The sequence below is a fragment of the Passer domesticus genome, chromosome 6 (genome assembly GCF_036417665.1).
Source record: "Passer domesticus isolate bPasDom1 chromosome 6, bPasDom1.hap1, whole genome shotgun sequence".
Classification (NCBI taxonomy): Eukaryota; Metazoa; Chordata; class Aves; order Passeriformes; family Passeridae; genus Passer; species Passer domesticus.
The window spans coordinates 55,228,562-55,255,012 of record NC_087479.1 but is presented as its reverse complement, the minus strand read 5'-3'; the positions used below and the strand labels follow the sequence as shown (position 1 = coordinate 55,255,012).

General features: G+C 40.6%; 1 protein-coding gene across 10 annotated transcripts in view; it reads left to right on the top strand.

Moving 5' to 3' along the window:
* Window positions 1–22,070, top strand: part of ANO1 (anoctamin 1) — a 70,887-nt gene extending 48,817 nt beyond the window's left edge. For 3 of the 10 annotated variants that reach the window (XM_064425943.1, XM_064425937.1, XM_064425939.1), the window contains 16 exons: window positions 1,210–1,370; window positions 3,999–4,081; window positions 5,696–5,707; window positions 6,522–6,593; window positions 8,467–8,514; window positions 9,716–9,790; window positions 11,193–11,394; window positions 11,872–11,983; window positions 12,154–12,211; window positions 12,300–12,400; window positions 12,523–12,668; window positions 13,783–13,935; window positions 15,101–15,153; window positions 16,739–16,923; window positions 18,524–18,629; window positions 19,541–22,070. In XM_064425943.1, coding sequence (XP_064282013.1) covers window positions 1,210–1,370; window positions 3,999–4,081; window positions 5,696–5,707; window positions 6,522–6,593; window positions 8,467–8,514; window positions 9,716–9,790; window positions 11,193–11,394; window positions 11,872–11,983; window positions 12,154–12,211; window positions 12,300–12,400; window positions 12,523–12,668; window positions 13,783–13,935; window positions 15,101–15,153; window positions 16,739–16,923; window positions 18,524–18,629; window positions 19,541–19,801 — 1,828 coding nt within the window. In that variant the 3' untranslated portion in view covers window positions 19,802–22,070. The remainder of the gene's footprint in view (window positions 1–1,209; window positions 1,371–3,998; window positions 4,082–5,695; window positions 5,708–6,521; window positions 6,594–8,466; window positions 8,515–9,715; window positions 9,791–11,192; window positions 11,395–11,871; window positions 11,984–12,153; window positions 12,212–12,299; window positions 12,401–12,522; window positions 12,669–13,782; window positions 13,936–15,100; window positions 15,154–16,738; window positions 16,924–18,523; window positions 18,630–19,540) is intronic. The other 7 variants (XM_064425944.1, XM_064425938.1, XM_064425945.1 and 4 more) reach the window with 4 other exon arrangements.
* The last annotated feature ends 4,381 nt before the right edge of the window (window positions 22,071–26,451 follow it).

Below are 26,451 nucleotides of genomic sequence, written 5' to 3'. Positions count from 1 at the left end.
GATGAATAAATAGATTTTGCTGTTGGAGGGCACTTTAAGCTCAAAGCTGTCTCACTTTAGAAATCTTTTGTCAGTAATATCTAGGCCAAGCACAGCTGAAATTGGGGTTTCTTGTTCCTGGGTCTTGTCCTGTGCCCCCCACACCCCCTCACCCCTGTCCCCATTCCCATCTGTGCCATCTGGCTGTTGCAGGAGGATGGTGTGCTCCTAAAACTCTCCATCCTCACGCTTCATCTTTTGGAAGCTGTGCTCAAAATTAATCCACCTCCACAGGCCCCCTGATCTCAGCTTCCAGTAAGGCACAGAGCTCTCCCAAGGGCACAGAGCAGCCCATTTCTATCTCATTAGCATTCATTGTTACTATTACTTGGGCAGTTTGCATTGATGTCCTAAAAATAATTCTTGGCCGGTTGCTCAGGTGGTTGGGTTTTTTCCCAAACTCAGATCATTATGTTAAAACAAACCAGCAAAATTCTGCTAATGAGGGGGTTTGGTGCTTCCCAGCACAGAGTGCTGAGGAGAGCATTGTGTGACAGAGAGATGTATCAAGAATATACATCCCTCAAATAAGCTACTGTGATCACATCAACAAAATCTGGATGTCCTCCTACTTTTAATCTTTCAGCAAGTTTTGTATTAAAACATTTTTAAACCCCTCTGATTTTGCATTTTTTGCCCTGTATGCATCATCTGTTGGAGATGCAAATTACATGGTTTGTACAACAAGCACCAGCCCTGAATAATGAAGCAGATAATGGGTACCAAAAAATAGATTTAATTTTTTTTTTGTTGATTAAGATTGCTTTGTAGTGCTTCCAACAGTTGAAGAAAGTCAAAGGGAGGGTCACTGTTGCTATTTCACAGATGGAGCGCAGAGCAGATAAATTGGTTGAACTCCAGTCTCTTGATGTTCAGCACTTCCCTTGTACCTTATCTATCACTGTAGTTTGTATTTCAAAACAAGAGTGTTTTATTGTATTTTTATTTATTTTATTCTGTAGGATCTTAGAGTAGAAAGCATAGAGCCTTATGGCTCTGGGGCAGGAAGGGGGGAGGGAAGACAGCCTTACATAAGGATTTCAGCTCCTGCAGTGATGTAGGATTGTATCCAGTGACCCTACAGAAGCAGCTGCTGTCCACAGGAGAAAAGATCACCAGAGCACAAAGCTGGAGCCATCCTGACCATGCTTTTCCCTTCTCTTGTTGCAGTATGGAGATGTGTGACCAGAGAAACAACATCACCATGTGTCCCTTGTGTGACAAAACGTGCAGTTACTGGAAGATGAGCTCTGCTTGTGCCACTGCCCGTGCGAGTCATCTGTTTGATAACCCTGCAACTGTCTTCTTCTCAGTCTTCATGGCTCTCTGGGGTAAGAAGATCCATGCCTTGATGTTAAGATTTTAATTATTAAAAATACAACAGGAAGAAACAGAGGAGATAAAGCAGTATATTTATACACAGGCAGTAAATGACAGAAAGAATTTATCTTTTTTTTTTTTTCTTCTTCCTTTTTTTTTTTCTTTCCCATGAAACTGTCACACCCAAATTTATATTCTGGACTGGAGGCTAAAATTCAAAAAGTTGCTGAAGCTGAATAGCAAATGAAATTGTTAAGCATCTGTCATAAAACTGCTGCGTGGTATGTCAAAATTTCATTAACGGGATTGCACAGCTTGCCAAAAGAAAAAAAATCTCTTTGCAGAGCCAGCTTCTACTTTAGAACATTACAGAAGAAATGTATTAATGTACTCTGAGGTTGAGGGGAGGGCTCTGGGGGGAAGTGTAATGGCCTTTAGCGTCTTCAGGACTAACCAACATTGATTCCTGAGTGTGCTCCGAGATGCAGGCAGACATCATGCAAGGAGGCTGGGAAGAGGGAACAATACTGGAGAGGGATTTATCCTGATGCTGCCCTCATGCTTTGAGCCCTTTCTCGGCATGTCTCTGGCACTTGGGTCAAAATATGAACCCTCTCATGACACCTTTGTCGGGATGTCTTCAGGAATGGTTATGGAGGGCTTCTCCCCTCCCTGCTGGGAGGGATGGGGAACCTCCTTGCTCCAGGAATGGGCTCTGGGGAAGAGGAGCTTTGATGGCCACATGTTCCCAGCAGCAGTGAGAGCAGCACAAGCCCTCCTGTGCAGCTCATTGTGAATTAACCTAACCTGTTCTGGATTATATTTCATCCCAATATACACCCAGAGTTTTTATCTCTTCGAGTACATGGGGAACTGTTTGTACATTACCATTCATCTGAACTGATTTAAGTACAACTCAGCATAATTTAATTTTAATTTTGGCCAGGATCTGTGTTTGGGATAACATTGTTTTAGATGCAGCACTGTGAGGTTATTATCAGGTAGCACAAGGAAAGTCAAGTGTCAGCTTTGGTCTCCCTCGTTTACCATTACTGGGAGCCCCACAAGGATCTTGGCATGTTATCCTCTTGTCCAAAAAGTAAAAGTTTGCCTCCCTTTCTACAGCAAGCAACTATGGGTCTCTCCATCCAGTTTTTACACTCTTGTGCAAAGTAAGGCAGATTGGCAGAAGCCAGGTTCTGGGCCCTGCACAAAATCTGAGAGGGTTTTGAAGTGGGATGTCAAACTTCTCAGACTCTTTGGAGTCAACACAAAGTTTTATTCTGGTACAATCCCATATAAACCAAACATTGTTTCAAAAAGGTCTTTTTCAACTGGAAAACTAAGAACTTTCTCCACATAGTTTTGAATTCGTGTTGTTAAATTCATGTATGGTTGAAATAGGAAAGTGCAGGTGCTCATGGCAGAGCAGGGATGCAGCTGCCTGGCACCTTCCCCCGGGGCTCCCAAAACATGCCAGCATTCCAGGCACTGTCCTCTCCTTTTGCCCTGCTGTAAGTCAGTGCCACGGGAGGATTTCCAGCAGCATCTCATTCATGTTCCATATCTCTGGCTGCAAATGGAAGCTGCAGCCCCCAGCCAGCATGAGAGCTGTGAGGAGAGGAGAGGAGAGGCAATTCCAGGTCCCTGAGACAGAAACCCTCTCAAGACACAGCTCTGGCCACCCTGATTCACAGGAAGCCTGTGGCTTGTGAAGGGGCTCAGCTGTAGCTTTTCCACATGAAAGTTTCACTTGGTAGGCGACTGAATGCCATGGCCCCAGCCTGGCTGCAGTCAAGAGGGTGTCCTTTCCTCTCTGTTCAACTTTGTTACCCTCTCCCTGCCTCTGTTTTTTCTGGATACAAATGTCTCTGAGCACATCTGTTAATACTCACTGTGGGAAGCTCCCCTGGGAACACCATTTCTTGGTAGACTTGCCTGTTTCATAATCACTTATTTATTGTACAACACTGGTGTATTCCCAGCATCTAAATATGTCCTCTGAGAACTCGCTCGGTCTCAGGGGCAGATAGACTGATATAGACTGGGATCATTCATGGGGACTCAAGAATTGCTTTAACCAGGTTTTTTTCTCTGAGCCTTCTCCATCAAAAAGAAAATGGTTGGGTTTCTAATGATTAAAACTCTTAACGGCTTCCTCTTTCACACTTTCACAAGAGTGTTTGGGTTTGAGTGTGATGATTAGAGCCAGCTGCTCTATTGTGACCACTAGGTGGATGTAATTATAATGATATCAAAATGCTTTATCTTGATATCTTTGAGGGAGTAACTTTGCCATCAGTACAAGTGAAATCATTCCTATTTTGTACAGATGTGATTCAAGTTTTTTGGATTCACAGATGAAATGATACACAGTTGAAGACCAATAATATTATTAGTCCCACATACAAATATTTAAATAAGTTTGGCTGCCTGGCTTTCTTAGAGCCCTTAAAAATTGCAGGCATCTTCCTTCTTGAAGCTGTGGATGTAGCAAATGCCCTTTTTTCAGCTCACCTGGATAAAACATTTGGCTCCTGGAACATCAGTGCTTCCCAGCCAGACCTGACTGTTGAATAAAAGGAAACAGAAATGAAGTGATGTGGTAACCTGTGTTACGTGTTAAACTGTTGTTTCAGCTGCCACCTTTATGGAGCACTGGAAGAGAAAACAGATGCGCCTCAACTACAGGTGGGACCTGACTGGGTTTGAAGAGGAGGAGGTTTGTCCCTTCAGTTCTGACTCTTTGCTTTCCACCCTGCTGTTGCCCTGACTTTACAGGGTTGCCTCTTGCTCCTGGGAAAATGGATGGAAATCCTATAGGAGGAAGGAAAATCCCTGTACATGAACTGTTTGAGGTTTTTGTAGCAAAGGCATGACTAATCCAGTCCTGTTGCCATGGGAACATAATTGTATAGCCACAAAATGTGTTGGGTTTTTTTTACTTTTTGAAGAGTGGGGTCACACAGTGTAGGCATGGAATATACAGCTCAGACCTTCGGCTGGGTTGAAGTCAGGGTGCCAAGAGCCAAGGACCTCATTCATCACACAGTGCTGTAAATCAGAAATGAGTGCATTGAAGCTGATAAAGTTACAGTGCTGTAAAAAAAGCACTGAAAAATTCCTATTAACTTTAATGATGCAGGATCAAGCCCTGACTTGGAAAATACTTCAGAAAGCATTGCCAGACATGTAGGTTTGAGGCATGGGGAAGGACACGATGTGAGGTGGTGGAGTTTTTTGCATTGGCTGAAAAAAAAGTAATACTTCTGGCCAGGTTTATTCTAAATCTGCTGAAGAGCATAAAGGAGAAAAGGCCCAAATCTGTATGAAGAAAAGATCTTCAACATCAATGAAGTTTTAGAAAGAGAGGAAGGAAAATCCTCAGTTAGCTGAGAAACTGTTTCCCACGTTTTTGATTTTAATTTGGCCTCTTTACAGAAAATAAAGGAGACACCTTCCCAGAGCAGAGCACAGTCCCAGCCCCCAGCCTTCCCTGCTATTGTTATTAAAAGAAGTATGACCTCCCTTGTCACGTCTCTAGATGTCCTAAATAGATTCACAACAAATACTGCTCACGTGAAACACAAACCTCAGCAGCCCTTCCTGGCTCTGACACCCTGCAGCTCACTGAGCCTGGCGCAGCCATTGCTCCCCTTGCCCCCAGAGCCTTTCTGTAGGAATTATCTCCCCTTAATATGTTTATCTCCTCCATAATATATTTAGGTACCCTGTGCCAGCACCCTTTGCACTGATCCATACCTATTTACTGGGGGAGAATATAGGGATTTATTTCCTGGACACTATATGCTCTTTTATTTTTGGTAACTTGTTAGCATCCATGAAAGTGAAGAGGATTAAGTGTATCTTTTCAATGGCAGCTTCATGTCTGAGTTCAGGGCTCTGCACAGCCAAACCAGCAGCTGTCAATTCTGTATATTTAATTCTGTGTGTTTGGTGGTCAGTGATAAATAATACAGTCATGGGTTTTTCACAGGATTTAAGGTTCTCCTGTTGATGATCTGGGGGAGACTTAAGATAGAATCATGTTGAACAGTCGGGGTTTCAAGTGAAATGTTAAAGCACAAATCTCATTTTCTGGTGTTTTTAGAGATGCCAGGTTCACACAATACTTGCAGTAATGTTAATTAATATAGAACATGAATAGACTGGGTTTTCTCCAGTAGTGTCTAACCATCCACTGTACCTGTGTTTGTTTCATGTAACTTTTAATATATAAATACAATATGACCTGGAACAGTTCAGTAATCAAATTTTTGTTTATTTGTTTTTTGTTTTTTCTTGTTTTTCGTGGTTTTTTTCTGGTTTCCTGAAGGAGGCAGTCAAGGTTTGGAAAACATTTTTTTTTTTAAAATCGCTCCTACCTTTTTTATTCCATGTCTACTGATGAATGCCATCTTTTGATCTCCATTTCTCCTTTTTTGAGCATCAGATTTTCTTTGGAACTCCCACTGATTGCTTTGCCTATACACCTTTCCCCTCTCCACTTGTTCAGACTTTTTTCAGCTCCGTTCTGTTTCCCATCCAATGCATAATTTTGAATTCTGACTCTTTTATGAATGCGTAATTATCGGGAATTCTGAACCCATGAATCTTCCTCAGTCTTTTAGCAGTCTCTTACTTCCAAGTGTTTCCTGCACCTATTCCTGCAATGCAGACAGAGAATCTGTGGATGTTGTCCAGGACAGAATTAGGGGAACACCCCAACTGACAATTTTCTGGGATCCCAAAGACAAGTATTTTGCATATTTACAGCAGAAAATTAATCCCCTCATGAGCTGAGGATCACTGAAATTAGTTAATGACATTTAACTTTTCTCAAAAATAGAGGTAACTAAAATCCAAGCATCATGAGCTGTGCTGTCTGCAGGTTGTGCTGCTTATCTCATATATTAAATGTAATCTACACAGGATTGCACATTGCTGTCCAAATCGTTCTGCAGCTGCTCCTGTATTCACAGGACTTAACATTTTTAAATTATAGTCAACTATCAATTGATATGAATGACACACCAAGTGAATTGGAATTCAGTTAGAAAACTCAGAAATTATCAGGAAATCAACCTGCAGAGAGTTCATCTGTAAGCTGATGGAGAAAATAAGAAATCTTGCTTTTTAAAAAAATATTACTTCTTTCACAGGATCATCCAAGAGCAGAATATGAAGCGAAAGTTTTAGAAAAATCATTGAGAAAAGAACACAAACATAAAGAGGTATGGTAAAAATTTTCATTTGTTTCTCTTATGACAAAGAAGGTTGTTACAGCAGGCAGTGACCCGAGACTAATAAATAGGTAAAAAGTAGTCAATTTTCGCTGTGTTTAAGTTCCAGGTGTCTTCATCCACACATGAGATGCTTGGGGTCTGCCAGGCACAAGACCTGATTAAATCTAGAAATGACTTCACTAATTAGATTCAGGAGTGTGGCTCAGGGAAATTAACAGAGCCTCATCAAAGAGGTGCTCCTCTAACACTAATAAATCAAGTTTGAGAAAACTGTAATAAATCAAGTTTCAGAAAACTGTAACAAACCATCTTGTTCTGCAGTAAAAGTACCTAATGCCTCTCAGGAGAACTTCTCTGTCTTGCTGGACTTTCTCTGCAAATAAAAATATTAACTAAGAGTACTAACTCCAATTTCCATGCCAAATTCCAGCCTTGGCAATAACTTTCGGCCTTTTAAAAATCCAGCTTCCTCTTTTATTCCACTGAACAGGGCACTGCTCACTCATGCTCTGAACTTGCTCTTTATATCACTGTGAGAAAGGTGCTGCCTGTCACCCGAGGAGCACCTGCCTCTTGCCAAGGGATTGTGCAATCCCCACAAGCAGCTTCCCTGCCCTTTCACTGGAGCTGGAATTCCTTTCCTGTCAGCAGCAGAGCGATTTGGGAAAGCTCCTTTTCTGCCCTGCACACTGATGCCCCATCCTCCCTGAGGTCATTCCCCCTTCTCTGCAAGAAGTGAGCCATTTGTGTGCCATGGTTTTATTGAGAAAAGTAAAAACTCCAACATAAAAATGGGCAGAATTTTCCCTTTTGTATCTGTTGCCAGTGGCATGACAACGTGGGACCTTTCCCTAAATTGGGATTTTATGGCAACCCTGTGAAAATACAACTGCAATAACATTTACACTCTTTAGGGGCAGCACATATAGATGAATGTTAAAGTGAATTTATACTTGAGTACCACTGGGCCCCTCTTAACAGATGCCACAGAGCTGCTGGAGGTGTGTTCCCATTAATCTATAGGATGCTGTATGTAAGTGGTTCAGTGTCATAAGCAAATCAAATCCCTTTTTAAATCCCTTGCAGAAGAGCTGCACTATGATAGGCTGGGTAAACGATTTTGGATACAGACTTTGCTGTATTCCACTAAAAACCTGTAACTTGCTCTACTTTTGAGTATAATCAAAATTTGGGTCTTAAATGTGGAAGACTAATCAGACAATTAATGAATGGTGGCCCTCTAATATTGGAGAATGGAAGTCAAGCAATTAAGAAAGGATTCTTTTTTTTTTTAACCAGACTATTTATAAGTTTTTGGGCTGTGTTCAATTTGGATGTTACTAATTTGGGAAACGTGAGAAAAAGAGGTTTTTTCTGAAAGACTTGGTAATTATCTTTCACTGGGATCTAGTGTGTTAAAGTTCAAACTCGACAGTTGTAACACTTGGAAACCTTCTTAAAGAAAAAATATCTAAAGCTAAGCCAAAATTGCTTATAGCTTTTTCAAGAGAAGTCTAATTTAAAATTAAAAAAAAAAAAAATAAAGGAAAAAAAAAATTCCACATTCTTTACACCTCATAAATTTGAAAGCAGAGCACAATTCTATATTAAAAAGGGAATATCATTTGCAGGATTGCCTGATGTTCCCTAGGATTTGGGGCAATCATTTCTCTTTTGTTGCTGTTATATTTTATTAACTTAAAGCTGAAACACAAAGCCTTAACCAAACTAGCAGAGCATTCACTTGTGCTAAAATGCTGTGTCAGTAGAGAATATGGAATTAATTGCTGGAATTAATTGAGCAGTGCTTTGTAATGCCGTATTTCCCGACCCTTTTCTGTTTCCTTTGACTGCCGATCAGAAGCACCGATATTTTCCAGAAGAGACAGCAAACAAATGGAGACAAAGAGTTAAGAAAGTCATGGCTGGGGTGAAATTGGTTCTTTTTATACAAACTTATGAAGAAACTCAAATTATGAGTAATTATGGAAGACACAAATCAATTTGGTTTTGGCTGTTAAAACTTTGTTTAATATTCACATTCAGTTCTGGGTTTCTTCCCCTTCCTCGCCTCATTCCTTCAGCACTTTTTGGGACAATGCTCTATGAGTTGGGAATGGCACTGCATGGCTAATCTTAGATTTCCCATCCTGGATGCTATGTTTTGCAGAGGAGCATGGGCCATCTGTTGAAAGAGCTGCTTGCACTTCCCTGGGACAACGTGCATGTCATAAAAATAGAATTTGAGCAATATTTTTATGTGCATTACATGTGCATCATCCTCTGAGATGTTCCTTTTGCTGTTGATTTTCTGGTGTTTCAAAACAATTCCGGGCATCCAAGTTTGTGAAGGACTCCAGAGGAGCAATGCTCTTCTAAATGAATATTTTGCAGCCAAAATTCAAGCAGTGGCTGATTGACTGGGTTTAGGGAATTCAGAGAATATACAGAGTTGTTATATTGAAAATAACAAAATGGTTTGGGTTGGAAGGGACCTTAAAGACCACCTCGTTCCAGCCCCCCTTCTATAATTCCTATTACTGTAGTCTTTTGAATACCATAGGAGTGGCCAGGTTAAATTAAAAATCACTCACATCAGAGGAATTTTAAGTCTTGCCACACACCAAAACTTAATCTTTCCTGTCAAGTGGGTGTTCACCTTGGAGCTACTCCGTGGCATGAATTAATTTAATACGTAAATCTGTATTTCAGTGGAGCCAGTGGTGCAACAGCAGAGCTGCAAATATCAACTGTGGAAGGGGAGAGGAAGGAGGGGGATTTTTGTAGGGAAAGCAAAAGAAAATATTTAACAGCAAGAGAGACCTTACTTCATGGTTTATGACAGCCTATTTGCATGTTTCCTTCAAAAAGTACACAGAAAAATCTGGTTTATTTATACTCCCAGCACAGGCGCTTGACCAGTTTGAACCTGGATACGGAGTAAACAATTTGCCTGTGTGGAATTGTGACTGTAAACACTGTGTCTACATCTTCTAACTGGTTGTGGTTTTCCCAGCCTTTTCTTCCCTCTCGTTGTTTTCATCACATGTGCAAAATCACACTCTCCTTCTTTATCAAATGTACCTTTTTTTCCCACCAAAAAAATTTAGACAGACAAAGAGAAGCTGACATGGAAGGACCGTTTTCCAGCCTATTTAACCAATTTTGTTGGCATCATCTTCATGGTAAGCATCACCTGGCAAAACCTGAAATTTTTTGTTACTGAATCGTTGTATGGAAAAGAAGTGACAGGAAACCTTATCAGGTGGATGTTGCTCAAAATGTTTTTTTTTCCAGTGAAAAAATTCAAGCATTTTATTTGTTTATGATCTGAAATAATTTCAAGAGCTTGAATTTCTACTTTGCTGTCTTTTTCCAATAAAGACAAAAGAATACTAAACTAGGGGAGGGGAAAGTGAGGGCACAGAAACGGAAATTTCCACACCACTGATGGGATGAATCTTAAAAAGTACAGAGAGCCCTCTCAGAAGGTGTTCAGGAAGGAGAGACCAACATGATTTTTATAATCAAACTTCAGGAAAGAACTGACGTTGCCAGTTGCATTCATAATAGCAATGATTTTTAATAAATCAGTCAAATTTGGAGCTATACCATCTAACAGGAGAATTGCAAACAGAGCACTTAACTCAAAGAAAAGGTAAAATAATGATGAGAACAGCCTTCTTCCAATTGCTGATAAAGCATCAGTGTTTAAAACAAATGTTGACAGAAATAATAATAATTCAAGTCATGGAACAGATTGGTAGGTATATTGAAAAAAGCTTAAACCCTTTCCAAAGGTAAAATTTCCCAGACTAAGTCAATTAATTTGGTTTTTTGGTGTAGGGATTTTGATTTAAGGTTGAGTTTTTTTAAAATTTCTATTTTCGGAGAACAGAAATGCAACAAATCTCATATGCTCAGCTGAAAAATCAGTACCTTTTAAGAATCATGTTTTAAAATCATTCCTCTATTTAAGCAATGAAAAATTGAGAGAGATTTTACTGTGCCAGGAAGTGTGTTGATTTAATCAGATTTAATTTCAGTTTGTTATTATGACAGCACAGTTAGCCTGTCTAAGGGTTTTGAAGGCTGGTGTGTAGAGTGAAGCTGAAATACTCCTATTTGTTTCAAATTTGAGGGTTTTTTATCACAGAGGAAACACCATGTGTATATACTGCTGGTGTCATGGCCGAAAGCAAGCCCACTAATACTTTTCATATTAGTATTTATGTTAATTACAATTATTATTTATATTAATTAGTAATTATTATTTTATAATTTATTTATTAGTAATATTTATTTTTTTAATGCTGCTAAGCATGGAGTTTACATTTAGATGCCTTTAAAAAAAAAAAAAGCCTTTTGCCTGTGATTGCAGCATCATGGTGCCATTCTTTCTCTTTACTTGTGATTTTCAAGTAAAAAAGGGGGCTCCCTTCCCATAGTTCATCAAGGCCTTAGTGCAGTAGTGGGTAGACGTGGGGTGTGGCCCAGAGGTCCCATTTTTAAGGGTTATTTCTAAATCCCAAACACAGCATCTGAAGGCAAACCTTTGGTAAGGTTTTGGGCGATTCTCGCTTGCAGGTCGGGCTGACGTTCGCCATTGTGTTCGGGGTGATCATCTACAGGATCTCCACGGCCGCTGCCCTGGCCATCAGCTCCACGCCCTCGGGGCGCTCCAGCGTCCGCGTCACCGTCACCGCCACCGCCGTCATCATCAACCTGGTGGTCATCATCATCCTGGACGAGGTGTACGGCTGCATCGCCAGGTGGCTCACGCAGATCGGTGCGTCGGAACCCTCAGCTCACCGCAAGGGGTTAAATCTGAGCACCCAGATCACTGGGGCTCGTGAGCAAAGCCAAGGACAGTCACATTTGTGCCTAAAATTCCGCTGTGGAACTTTTTTTAAAATTATTTTTATTATTTCCAAGAAATTGTCAGTAAAAATAGGTCCAGAAATCTTTTCGGGTCAAGTTTTTGCGCGCCTACAAATGATTGTCCTGAAGGTCAGGCAGGTGTGCAACTAAATTGGAATTGCCATTGTAACATGTGTGACTGGTGGGATCCTCAGTAGATTGACCACTGACCTCAGTACAGCCACACTACTTTTATATATATATATGCATATAGCACTACACATAATATCCCTTTGTTTAAAAAGTGGCTGATGATGTTCTCCAAAACCCACATTTACAAGATCTTGAAATGTTTCCAGGTAGGGTAATTCCTTAATGTTTCTCATCCATGTCCCATTGGTTCCAGAGGTACCAAAGACCGACAAGAACTTCGAGGAGCGGCTGATTTTCAAGGCTTTCCTGCTGAAATTTGTCAACGCCTACACCCCCATTTTCTACGTGGCTTTCTTCAAAGGCCGGTGAGTGAGTGGTGGAAGGGCTGTTCAGGGTTTCAGCTTCTTGGAGGCCTTTTCAGGACTAAACATTAGGTGGTCCCCCTCAGTGGCATGGAGTATGACATAAATTACTTTAGGAATCAAATATTGAAAGTATAAAATCCGTCTGATGTTTTTAACTCATTGTGCCCTAGATTTGTTGGACGTCCAGGCGACTACGTCTACATTTTCCATTCCTTCCGAATGGAAGAGGTAATTGAATTTCTATTCTGTCTGGGATCGTATTGGATGGATGGGGTGGAGGAGATGTTCTGACTGACCTCTCCTCTCTCCACCCTAGTGTGCTCCAGGAGGATGCCTAATGGAGTTGTGTATCCAGCTCAGTATTATCATGTTGGGCAAGCAGCTGATCCAGAACAATTTGTTTGAGATTGGCATCCCGTAAGTAGCAACTTCTGTGCTTTCTTATTTTAATTATTGTGCCTGGTAATGTGAAACAACTGATAAATGAGCACTGAGTGAGCAGAATGGACTGCTCAGCAAATTGTCTCCACTTCCCTCAGAAAAATGAAGAAGTTTATACGATACTTGAAATTGAAGCGTCGGCGTTCTCTAGACCATGAAGAGCACATGAAGAAAAAGCAGCGCTATGAAGTGGACTATAACCTGGAGCCCTTCGCTGGACTCACCCCTGAGTACATGGAAATGAGTGAGTGAGGTGGAAAGAAGGCATTTTAGACTGTAATTATTGTGACTAATTGGGATGGAGAGCTGAATTTTTTGAACTGTACATTCAGCAACAGTGGATATGAGATAACTGAATTATTAACATGTTCAGTCTTGGACTGGAGAGTGTTTCAGCCAACCCTGGCTGCCGGAGGGCTGAATTGTGCTTTCTGCTGTTTGCAAGCCCTTACTTTAGAATGATATTTTAGATATTTTCTTTCAAGCCATGTAACACATCACTGTCAAGTTTCAAATGCAAATGATTAAGTGGCATCTACTTGAGATTGTGAGGCATATTTTACCATCAGTTGAACCCTTCACTGGAAGTAAGTTAGTTCACATTTGATTATTTCCACACTAGAGTCTTTTATCTAATATCTGAACTAAATTTTCTGAGAGCAATGCATGTCTGTAGACCTGGTTGTACTTGACAGATCACATAGAATTTTTTTTTCAAGCAGTATCTTATGTTGAGATAAATTAGAATATCTGGTGACCTTGATGTTCAGAGTACTTGAAGCAGATGGGAATTTAGTGGTACAAACTGAATGGCCATGCTGCCAGTTCCTAAAAATAAGATGCTGTTACTGAGATGAGCATTTGGAAGTAACAAGAGAAAGATGGCCACTGGCAGTACCAGGATGAGCATGACATCCATACAAAAAGCAAATATGATCCCAGGTTATAGGAAGCAAGGTATTCCTGGCAGAGGCAGGAATCAGCCATGTCCTTTCCAAAGCTTCCAGGGAAGGCCAAAAACCTGCCAGGAGGAACATAGCAAGCTTAGGTAGCGCCAACATAATGGTCACTGCCATAGTCCCACTCCTTCAGGTGACTCCTGTGCCAGCTTTGCCCACGGAAAAATTGTTTTAGGAGCTTCCCCATCCTTCTGGTTACTGTTTCCTTGCCTTTTGCAAGGTGACAACTGGCCCTTCCATACCCAAACAGAGCAGCAAACTGTGCCTGACACAGAAAATGGGACTGAGTCTCCCAGAAGTCATCACCTCATCAGAATTGAGGGGCTGGCACTGATGTGGTGATGGGTGCATTTGGTAAATACTGCCAACAGGCACTGAAGTGTTTTCTTTTTCTTTCAGTTATCCAGTTCGGGTTTGTAACTTTGTTTGTTGCCTCCTTCCCGCTGGCACCTTTGTTTGCTTTATTGAACAACATCATTGAAATCCGTCTGGATGCCAAAAAATTTGTAACTGAGCTGAGGAGACCGGTAGCAGTGAGAGCAAAGGATATAGGTAAGTGGATATTGTCATTGTATCCCTGTTTGTTTGTTCCTGGATTGATGGCAGGATATTATTATGCTGAGCTAGTTTCAATAACAAGGAGATATTTATAGGAAAAGTCAAAACATTCAGCTGTGGCTTACCTGTGAATTGTCATAATTTATTGAGGCTTTACCTTTAAAATAGGAAGAACAAAGCTTTAAATTCAGATGAATATTTCATTAAGTAAATATTATCACTTTTTAAATCAACGTGATCAATGCAATAGCAAAATATCTCACATGGTTCTGACATCAACAGCCCTTCCTGGCAATGCAGCTTTCATGCAGAAGCAAAAATTTCCGCATTTAATAACTCTGCACTGGCCTCAGAAATACCCTTGGGAATGAGAGGAGTCTCAAAAGTCTGTGGGTAGATGTATCCCTTTGTCCTTACTCAGCAGGAAGGGTGAAAACTGCATTGGATGGAGCTGGAGCTGGGCTCTGTGGGGACAAGAGCCCAGTCCTGCCCTTACAGAGGGGCTCACACCTTTGTGATGAGGGAGCTGCTTCTCCCAAATGCTGATTACTTGTGAATTAAAAGCTCATTAAAATAAAAATAAAAGTAGAAATAAAATAACTGTCCTCGTTACAGAGCCAAGCAGCAAGAGCAGAGAAGTTCATCTGTTATTAAACTTGAAGTTCATTCTACTGCAGTGCAGGGAGAGTTTTTTCTTGGCCTCATCCTTGTGCCCTAGGATCATCCTAGACTTGAAGAACACATCATGTTGTGTCATGACTTTGCTTTGGGGGTGTTTTGTGACTCCCTGATTTGTTGCTGCAGGTTCAGGTTGCTGGTGGAGATGACTGGGAGGGTGATATTGGTTTTTTTTGATTGTGGTGGGGTTTGATTATTTTTTATTTGTTTCTGAGAATGTGTTAATTGCAATTCATTGCAGTTTAATCCCATTCTTCAAAACCTCAAAAAAAAGATGCCAAAACATAGTTGGGCTCCTTTTGCTTATAAGTCATTAAATTAAATTTTTATAATTTTATTCTTTTTCTATTTAAAATATAACTAGCTCAGCATAATCATACATGATGCATAATCATACAATTACATCTTCTGTTAACTGAAGATGTAATTGATCTCATTTTAAGGTCTAGAAAAGCATGTACATGTTTGTCTCCTTCCCCAGGAATCTGGTATAATATCCTCAGAGGTATTGGAAAGCTTGCTGTTATCATAAACGTAAGTAAATCAGCATGAATTAATTTGAATTCAATAGGCTGGCTTTTCCATTCTGCTCCATTAGTTTTATTTCAGTACAAAATCCCTTCAATCAAGTGAAAGTCTATGATTGAGAAATTTTAGGAAATATTTGAGGATGAGTTGCTGTGTTTATTTTCAAGCTGTGATAGCAGTAGCAATAATATAAAATAGTAAGTAGTCACTGCTGCTTTTTTCCATAATGTTTTTGTAAAACAGTTCTGTCCTTCAAACAAATATGACCACAGCTGCTTTCTTTTACTCTTTTGAAATACTATCAGTAGCATAAGATGTATTTTTTAATTTCAGTGCTATTTCGGGAAAGGTGAGATCCAGTTCAGCTCCTCAGAATGCAGAATCTGTCCATCGAAAATCTGCCCTTGAGCTGTGTTGCCCCCACTCAGAGAGCTTGGACAATCCTGAAAAAAAAAAGTTTCTTTTAGCATTTCACAAAAATTTAGCAGGCCTTAATATATTAGCGCATGCACTATTCTATATGAATAGATATCCACAATGATCATCCTCCTTGCACCCCAGCTGAGGGGAAGATGAAAACAAAGGCCAGCTGAAATTCAACATGTTTGCAGTGCAGCAAAGCAGGGGCTCTGTAGGGCTTATGGCCACATGGCCATGGACTCCCTTGGGTTTTTTAATATTATCCAGACTTGAACTTCCTTCATTTTGTCCCCAGGGTTCTGTTGTGCTATGGCAAACCCCTTCTTTTTGTGTACTGCCTTCGTTTGTCTTTCCTATTCCTCCTCTTTTCCTTTGGAAATAATTTCTCTGTTTTTGTCTTTTGTTCTGTGTAGTCTTTCCTCATCAATACCCAGTGTTAGTTTTCCCTCTTTGATCAATGTACTGCTCCTCTTTACCATAAAATAAGTAAAACATTTTGTACTGTTTGTTCCACATGTACATGAGATTTATGCCAGTAGCAATGTTTCATAATGAGGATAAATGAGGAAGGCTAAAGCCATGAGGAACTCAGCCCAACTGACTGTCGTGCCTTTTCCCCCGCGATTTTTTCAGAAAATTTTAAATAACTGGATGAAATGCAACTTTTGTGACCATAAAAATAAAACTGGGCTCAGTCTCCTCATCCTTTTATCCTGATGAAGTTGAGAACCACACACAATTAACGTTCTTTTGCAATGCAATGAGACTTTGAAGAGTCAAATCACCGTGCGTTGTTTGCAGGATGGAAAAGCAGCTGGAAATCAATCAATTGGACTTTGTTCAAGGCAACAGGGAGAAGCTGTGACAGGGACACAGGGAAGCAGAGCTGTGGTAGCTCTCTTCTGATGCTGGGGGTACAGCTGCTTCATTTTTGGGGGCCCAGGTTGTCACCCACACAGACGCCTCAGCTGGTGTGGCACTGCTCCAGGGAATACGCCACACCTCAGGAGTGGGCTGTGAACAATCCCTTGCTGGTGCAGTGAATGCTCCACTTTCAGGGCTCTCAGGCTCCCCTGAGTGGTGTGAGTAGGTTGGGCAAGTCATGGTTGAGGATGTGATGAAGTTAAGCTCTGCCTGGGTACCGCGCTCACTCTTTACTCTTGTGGCTCAGGCATTTGTGATCTCATTCACATCCGACTTCATTCCACGCCTCGTGTACCTGTACATGTACAGTGAGAATGGCACCATGCATGGCTTCGTCAACCATACACTATCCTCTTTTAATGTCAGCGATTTCCAAGCAGGAACAGCTCCCAACGACCCCCTGGATCTTGGCTACGAGGTTCAGATATGCAGGTACTCTCTCGAATGATCGCTAATGCCAAGTGTTTTCACAGCTGGCTAAGAGTGTGGCAAATTCTTACATTCCTGCGGCAGATTCTTTGTATTTTCAATACCTTTTTAGCATCTTGCTAGCCTTTTGTATCAGATGGATCCATTATATTAAACATCTTGCTTGCATATTAAGTAATCACATACCTGAATATGATTTACTGCTTATTTTGGGAAATGGAGATTATTGTTAGTTAAATTCAGTGCTTGTCCATGCAAAGACTTTTATTACTATAGATTCCCTTTTCCAGAAAAGGAGACAAATAATGATAAACAGCACAATGACGCTTTAAGGGAAGAAAATTATGTCACTCTGATGTCACGTCATGATATAATGACCATGACTTCTTTTTTTGCCCAGTTCCCAATTCCTGATGAAAGCAGTAGCATCGTTATCTGCACTGGAACTTCGGACTTATTTGTAGTGTCGTCACACAGGAGAAATTGGCATGCCTGTGACAATTCATATCTATTCTTCTCATGTTTAAAGGAAAATTGTGGTTACCTATTTCAGCTAATATGTTCTTAGAACTGGGGATCAAATCCAAATCTGACAGTGACCAGCAAAGCTGGAAAGGGGACAACAGAGGGAGGAAGAGGGAGAGGACAGTAAGGAAGGAAGAGATATTCCAGGGCAGAAAGAAACAAAGATTACTCTGATACACGCATACTGAAAAAATCACACTAACTGACCAAATAAAAAACCTTGCTTTGGATCATATTATTTTATATTATATTCTTTATGCATTTGAATCGTTCAAGTCAATATGGTGAAATGACCTCTAAACAGAAAATTTGCTCAGAGATGAAAGCAAAACCAACCCAAACTGCTTTTGCAGTAGCTTTGCTTGCTTTTACTTTCTCCTGCTGCTCTCTGGGCAGAGGTTAAGCAAGGTTGGCAAACATGTTTCAGCACAGAATGGAAGTGTTGGCATCGTGGTCCAAAAGCAAAATGCCAGATTTATTTGCTTTCCACTCCCAGCCTCTGTCTTCTTTCAATCCCATCCTTATCCCAAGGATTTTAAAATCATTTGAAAATGTAGAGCCCTAATTCTTTCAAAATATTGACAGGATGCTGTGGTTTTGAATTGTATGTATTTTTCTTGGTCCTGTTTATCAACACACAGATTCTGTAAGCCATAGCTAAGGAAAAATTCTCTTCTCTCCACATGGCAAAATTTAGCTTCAACCTTTTCCTAATCACATGTCAAACATGTTCTATGAATCTGAGATCTGTATTTTTGTCTTTAAAATTAGTTTGAAAAATATATGTTGCCTTTTTACCTATCCTAAAATAAATCACCTGAGCTGTGTAGTTTACTCAGTCTTATGCAGAATTGATATTATATGTAGTAATCAGAGGGTATTAAGATGAATTAACCTTTAATTTTAAGGCTAACTTGAAGGCTATGGGAGAGTTTTAGCTGTGTCTTTTTTCTGAGAGATTAATACAGTGAACTTTCTTTTAAACATTTCCATTTATTGTTTGACTGTTTGTTAATAACTCCTTCTGGTGCCAACATTTCTGAATTGCACCCCTTATTTACTGAGTCTTGTTTTGCAGGTACAAAGATTATAGAGAACCCCCCTGGTCTGAAAACAAATATGACATTTCAAAGGATTTCTGGGCTGTCCTAGCAGCACGATTGGCATTTGTGATAGTTTTCCAGGTAGGTGACACTGCAGGCACTTGGAAATAAGTTATTGGGCCAAAGAAATATCTTCTTTCTCAGTAGTTTCATAGAAAAGCCAGAGAAATTTGCCCATCTTCATCACCCCCTTTGTCCCCCCCACCCAGGCATTGGTATATCCTCAAAAATTCATCCTCAGGGATTCCCTGAATTGGTTTGATGCAGAGCAAACTTAACTTAATGATCTTAGAGACCAGCAAAGCACAAGGCTGCTACCAATTAGGTCCCACCAATTTCTCCCATAGCACATCAACAGTTTCACTGAAGCAGCATAAATTTAACCCAAAATCATTTTTAGAGCTAGCTAAGAAATGAGATTTTCAAAATTTTCCAAGTTCAAGTTTAATTTGCATCTGAACAAGAAGGTAAAATCTTGTAATTTAATATTTTAATATCCTTAAAAGATATTATTTAATCACAACAGTGATGCTACTTATTGTGACACAAATGTTTTAAGTCTGCCTTATCTGAATAACTTATTTCAAAACTTCTAGTGGGTTTTTTGACTAAAAATTATCTTTATGGGTAAGACCACCCCTTCCTTGAATCAAGGGTTTCAACGAGAAAAATTCAATTGGAATGTATTTTACCAACTTCTACCATTTTACCTCCTGTATTTACTTCTGCCTTCCTGATGTAAATCTCATGAGCCACTCACCAACTGCAAATTCCTTTGGATTTCTAAGTGGCTACAGTGTCAGGATTGGTACATTAATCATAGATGTATTTCTCTACTTCTAGCATGCACAAAGCAGCTGAGGGGAATTTGGTTCCGTAGTCCAACTCAAATATTGTCCTCTCTTCATTTTCCTGCCTAAGTGCCCTCTCCTTTCCCTACAGCCACCCTTTAATTTGGCCCCGCTGACACTTTCTCACAACTTCATTTTCAGAACTTGGTCATGTTCATGAGTGAATTTGTTGACTGGATTATCCCAGACATTCCCAAGGACATTAGTCAGCAGATTCACAAGGAGAAAGTTCTCATGGTGGAGGTCTTCATGAGGGAAGAGCAAGGAAAGCTGCAGATGCTGGAAACCTGGAAGGACAAAGACAAGAGAAAAGGGGAAAACTGTAACAACCACAGCCCCAGGCTCTCAAGGAGCCGCAGTGGGAGCTTGTCCTCCTGCCATTCCTATCCTCTGGACGTTTAGGAGAGGAGGGAGCTGAGTCTGTCAGGGCATTCCAGAGACAAAAGCCATGGCGCCAAGGGCAGGACTCCGGTAACGGACACCCCGGTGCATGTTGAAGGTTGTGCTGCCATTTCGCTCCCATCTTTGTGAGAAATGCCCTTCTTGCAAGCATGGAGGACCACGTTCTATTTCTGACAATGTTGGCGTTTTGTTTTCTTTTCTTTTCTTTTGCACAAGCAGTAATGCAGGGAGTTTTTATACTTCATCCTTAGGTAGCACTATCGACGCTGAGGTGCATTAAGAAATGCAGGTACTTAGGACAATCTTGCTAGAGATATTCTCTGAGAATCTGATCTTAGCTTATCAGTCAGCTAATGAAATAAAGGTAAATTTGAAGTAATAATAATGATAATAATAATTTGAACTATTTTTGGAAAGCCGGGTTTGAAGGTCCATGGGGTAACTCGCTAAATGATATGCAAAATCAGTATTCCCTAGTATTCCATTAAGCCTGCCAGACTGACTTGCTTCCCAAGACTGAGTTTTGCTCTGTGAGTCTGATCTTTGGATCCCAAAGGTGTTGGGGGGGACTTGTTGCAACCTGCTGTGTCCCTCAGACCCTCCCCGGGGCACCACTGCCTCTGGAAACATCAGCACAGGGATTCTGGGCAGTGCTTTCTTGGCAGCAGCAAAAGCAGCGGCAGCAGCAGCACAATTCCAGAGATCCTCCCAGCAGGTCCATGGTCATGGAGCATTTGTTAAATGTCCTGAGTTAATGAGCACACAGAGAGCTCCAGTGACTCTCACTGCCCTGCCAAGCACTCACACGCTGCTGCTGCCGCCGAGGAAATTCCCTTTTCCCAGATGTTTCAGCACATCCCTGTCCCAGCCTGGCTTTTCCCTGTAGCCCTCTGGAGCAGGAGAAGGGAGTGCTTGCACAGAAGGGAGTGTGTTTCACAGCCAGCTTTTCCCACAGACTTTCTGCTGTTGGCTGGCACTTCCCAGAGGCTGTGCCAGAGGAGTAAATCCCAAATGCATCCCACTTACAGGAAGCTTTGCCTGCGCTGGGGCTACAGGACCAGACCTTCAGCTAGTTACAGGACTTTTCTTTTGTCTTAAAATCCTCTGTCTTTTGTACAAGAAGCTTTTCCCTGAAGTATAAGTCTGAAATCCTTACTTACCATGGCTAGCTAAACCCCATCAATACAGCTCTTTCTAAGCATAATACGTTTTTGTTTTGCTTTGTCGACCGATAAACTGCACTTCCAAATAATATTGGTGCAATTAACCTTATTTCTTTTATTGCTTTGTCTTGTCCATGGCACTTGCATTATGAAATTGAAAAAGAAAATAAAAAGGAAAGATTTCTTTAAAGTCTAACTACTGTATGGTTTGTTACAAAACCAAACTGTTTTGAAGAGGTTAGTTATTTCTTTTTTTCTTTCATTTTTTCTTTGCCAAACTAATTTAAAGATTAATGCTAGAACTCTATAAAGAATGCCATATATAGCTTTTGATATATTTATTTGTTTTAAAGTATGTGATAAACTTGATATTTTTCTGTAGTCTGTCCAAAGAAGGTACCAAAAGAGAAATTATGTGGAAGAAAGAAAATGGTATTAACCAAATATTCTTGAAGCTTATTTAAAATATTGATCCAACCAAAGATTTTTATTAATAAAGGGCTTATATTTTGTTAACTCTTGTTTCTGTTGTATTTTGACTTGCAGGAATGTCACTATTTTTAAAATTTGTAACTTATGATAGCTTGTTGCTGTAGGGCCAAATCCTGCCTGATTTATTCCCACATAAATGTAATGCCTGGTTAGTAAATGTTTACCAGATCAGGCCCACTGACTGCAATAGGACTGGGGAGAAATCAAGTAGAATTCTGTCCACACATTTTGTTGAAAACCTATTTTTCCTCTCATTCCTTGGTAGCCCAAAAGATCCAGGAGAAAGCCAAACTACCTATTCTGAGGAGAAATCTTAGGGATCGTCCTCGAAGGGGATTTAATTTAATCTGTAAATACTGACCTGAAAGTGTTCCCAGCTTAATACTGACATTCCTGTAAATGGTGGAACTATATCCTGAACACATACTTATCTGAATTTTTCATTATTTGCTGAAATCATGGAATAGTAACAGTTGCTTATACTTTCTTTTCTACAGTAAATTGTTTTAAATGGAATTTTGTATATAAAAATCTGTATTACTACTTAGATATCTATAAAATTCTTTCATGGAATCATTTTTTAAGAAAAGCAAATATATACTAAATCTGTTTTATTTTGGCTTTTTTTTTCTTTTTTCTTTGAACACTTATTTGAAATAAACTTAAATATCCAAGAGTTTCTCCTGTGGGACAGGTTCTGTTCCCAACCCTCCTTGTGCTCTGAGTGTACAGACATCTCCCTAAAAATATCCCAGGTAGGTCTGGTGTTTCAGCTACTTTAGAGACCCACTTGGAGATGAGTGAATCCCACCTGAAATCTCCAGGAGTACAAAGGGAGGTTTTGGCTGCAGAATGGCTCCACTGTGGCTGTCACATTTCCACTGCCCTGAGGGACCTGCCCGAGCAGAGCTGGCCTCAGCATCTCACTTGCTGATTGCAATTTTTTTCCCCTTTCCCACTTAACTGTCATGTGAGAAGGCAAAGCACAAGGCTTCACACCAGCCCTCCTTTCCTTGATGGAAAACATTAATGCTCCAAGTCAGAAAATTTAGTTTAGAAGGTGGGAATTGTGTCCTGGGAGAATGAATATGGACACGAGAAGCAGGTAAACCACAGTCTAGCTGGTAACCATGTGGGGTTGTCAGTTATTAAAGATAAAATAGTACATATGAGCTCATTAGATGTAAGATAATGCCTTCCAAAAAACATTTGCACTGCAGTTGTGGTACTTTTCCTTAAAGTTTTTTTCATATTTGGGATGCAAAAAAAAAAAAAAAAAAAAGTTTGCTTTTAACAATAGCAAATTTGAGGCAGGATTGTGCTAGAAAGAATTTCCTGGAATAGAGACGGGGGGAAAAGAAATTTAGAAGAGGGAAGCAGGGATCTGGAAGTGATCAAAGAATACCTGCACATGCCTTGATGTGATTTACAGTGACCAGGTTTGATGAAAGATAGCAAACCAAATACTTCATCTGTGCAAGTACAAAGCTGAATTCTGTGTTGGTATGACACCATGTCCATGACATGCAGTCACCCCATTCTTGGCGTGCTTCTGCCCCAAAACCATAAGCACAAAACCATTTCCCAGCCCAGATTTGATCAAAGAAAAAAAAAGTCTCCAACCCAACATCTTAATGTATTGAAGAGGAAAGTCATGGCATCCATTTGCTTGGTCCAAGAGAAGATGCAGACTATGGGGAAGATTCCTGCTGGAAGTGGCTGCAGGGGCCATTTCTGAACCATTTCTGAGCCACTGTTTGCTGTTTGCCATGCGAGGTTGGTAGCAAAAAGATGACACCAGTCGGTGCATCTGAGCAGGAAGCTGTTCCCACCCCAAGTGCTGCCAGTGTGAGTCTGAATCTCCTGGATTTCCATGTCATTGTGTTTCCAAGATACTGTCCCACAAATATTTTGCAGTCTTAAATAGCTTAAGGGTGAATAAGTCTCACACCAAGGCACAGACACATTTCTATTTTTAACCCCCCTAGGCTCTCTGGACCCGAGTTGTTAATGATCTTTTTGGCTGTTGTGATTTCCAATAAGCAATAATAATTTAGTTTTCGTCCTCATACCTCCGGAGTCTGACCTCTCCCAGAGTTCCGTACATCACTTGAGTGCATTTATATTTTCCTATGAGGCTTTCAGAGTACACAAGTTCTCTTCCTCTTACCACTGAAAAAAGCCCGTCTCAAAATTTATATGAATTCCATTCAAACTCTGGTTCAATTCTTTGCACATTTGAGCACTATTTATTCCATAACAAAACACAACATGCCATTTTTAGTATAGCAGAGAAAAACCAAAGTTCTTTTTTTAACCTTCTTTTTTTAGCCCAACAGGCCTTTCTGAAGAAAAAACTAACTATGAATGTGGCTTGTTTTGAATTTTAACTCTATCCTAATTTTTAAGGCCGTGTTGGCCACCTGAAGCCAAAGAAAATATTCCCATTGATTCCCTTCAATGTGCTTTGCATGAGGTTAAGCAGTACTTATTGAGTGATAGGTTTCATTTTGGTTAAAATAAAAACTCCTGACAGTTTTCATAGGTTACTTTTCTAACCCTCAGCATCAGCTAAAGCCAAAATAAATTGATGCAGATGCATTGTGAGAGAACTAAAGAGCTGGGTGCCCCATTGTGCTGGTTGCCATAGGCAGAGGCCTTGAAAAATCCAAGAAAATTGAAGATTTTGAGGTCATAGCTTTCATCTGGTTTAATACCATCTCTGGAAAAAAATTCATGCCAAAACAGGAAACGTATCTGTTCAGATGGCCATGAGAAGCAAGAATCAAAATATAAAATATTTAGCAGAGTGTTTGTGCTGAACAAGCTTAAGTGTAATAAAGTCAGTTTTTCAGAGTGAGAGGCTAAGTGTGGTTAAGCAATCTTAAAAGAGAACAAAAGGTTATTCCCTATTTTTACTGCTAAATGAGAACATAGTGGTTATCTTCTCCAGCTGAACTACGAGATGGAGCTGAGGAAAAGATGCAAAGCAGGGAAGAGAGGAAGAAAAAGCTTTTGCCTGCTGTTTCCAGACCCAAGTTAACTGACAGCCACGGAGTGTTTTTTTCTGGAAAAAGGATTGATTCCCCTTGTAGGTGGGTGATGGGCCAGCCTTTGCCAGTGTTCCCACGTGCCATCCCAACCACACCAAGCCAGACATGGGTCTCATGTGGAGATGGAAGCTGGAAGGTTTGGTCCTGTGGGAAGAATGGAGTTCATAAGCCTGGAATTCCCATCTGTCCTGGCAGCAGTGTGTAATTACAGGGGCAGCTCACATTTCTCAACGTATTAATCTCTGAAATACATCTCTAGGTAAAGAAGGAAGGTAATTGCAGGTAATTAGCCAGCAAGTGGGGAAGCAATAAATCCCAGCAGGCCAGACTGCTCTGGCTTTCCTGCAAGAGGTGGTGTGTGTGCCCTGTGTGTCTGCAGGCTGGTGGGCTCTGACTCCTGGAACTGTTTGGGCATTTTGCTCTCCTCAGGCACTGCTGGGAGTGGAAAAGAGGAGTTGTGAGTGGGAAGGAACAGTGACACTCCTGCGGGCAAATCAACATGAACTTCAGCTCCATCTTCATCCTGTCTTCAAAGAGAGAAAGAAGTAAAAGTGGGAGGCAGTTCTGAGCTTCTACTGAACCTCTTCCCTTTTGCCTCTCTGCCTTTGGCTTCTGAAACCAAGTTCCTCCACCTCTTTACAAGGCTTGCCTTTTAGAGCTGCTGAGCTAAGCTAGTAATTGCCTCTGGGACTTTTTGGGGATAACAAGTGGCAATTAATTAACCACTGCCCAGTTTAGGTGCTTGGCAAAGATGTGGTACAGGCTCCCTTTCAAAAGCCTCACTCCAAATCTGGTGAAGAACAGCAAAGTATGGTTAGATGTGTATTTGAGTGATCAGAGAGAGGGAGCTTGGGGCTAATCCTATGCTACAAGTCATTTAATTTTGACTTGTATCTACACGAGAAAAAAAAAAAGAAAACTCTGCAGCTTTTCTGGCACCAAGCTGTGGCGTTTGTAACTTCCTCACTTCTTTGAAGTATACAGACAGTAAGGAAAATAAATAAATGCTATATATTGTATTAGATTAATCCAGCCTTCTCTCAGGAAGTCACGCTCCCTTCCTAGACTTTTCATCTCTGGGAACAAATGCAACAAGTTTCCCACATGTTTGTGTATGAAAATGGACTCCAAATTGTGGTTTAGGACTAGCTTGTATCTGGTTCTGACCACAGCACTGGGGACTAGCTCAAATTACAGCATTTCTTCAGAAAGCAGAAAATAATACTTCCTCCCCAAAGAATCAAGGGAGAGGGATGATGAAATCAGATTTGCTTTCTTATTTATTATATCTAAATCCCTGTGAGTAATTCACCCAGTCATATCCTGTGTCACTTAGTGACCACGTAAAACTATTCATGGTTTAAAAGGAAATAACTGGATAATAACTGCACTGTGTCTGAGCAGATGAGGCACTCCCTCTCTAATTGGAACTGAGTAAAAAACTTGCACCTTCCAACCTCCAGGACAGTGACTCAGATGGAAAATACTGCATTGGCATGTCCAGAAAAGAATGGAAATCACAGATATCTAAGGCAATGCTTGTTTCTAGGAAATAACCCCCACCTCTTGGCTTGCCACCATCTCCAGTCACAGCAGTGAGTTCACAATACCTGAGTTTAACTCAAAAATCAAGTAAGTGTGACCAGGCTCACTCATTTTTATTTATTAAAGCAAAATTTCAGTACTGCTGACAGACATTTAGATGTTTTCTCATCTTTGAAGAGGCCACTCTGCAGGCTGGATGCAGGGACATAGTTGGGAAAAAGTTTCCATTTTTCACGAGGTCCAAAGCAGAGTCTGTTGGTGCAGAAGAGTTAAGAGCTGAATATTCACAGACACCAAAAAAAAAAAAAAAAGGGATAAATCCCTGCTGCCATTATTTCAACTGCAGTGCTCTGCAGTTCTGCAGCAGGCAATGCAGTGCTGCTCCTCAGTAAGGAAA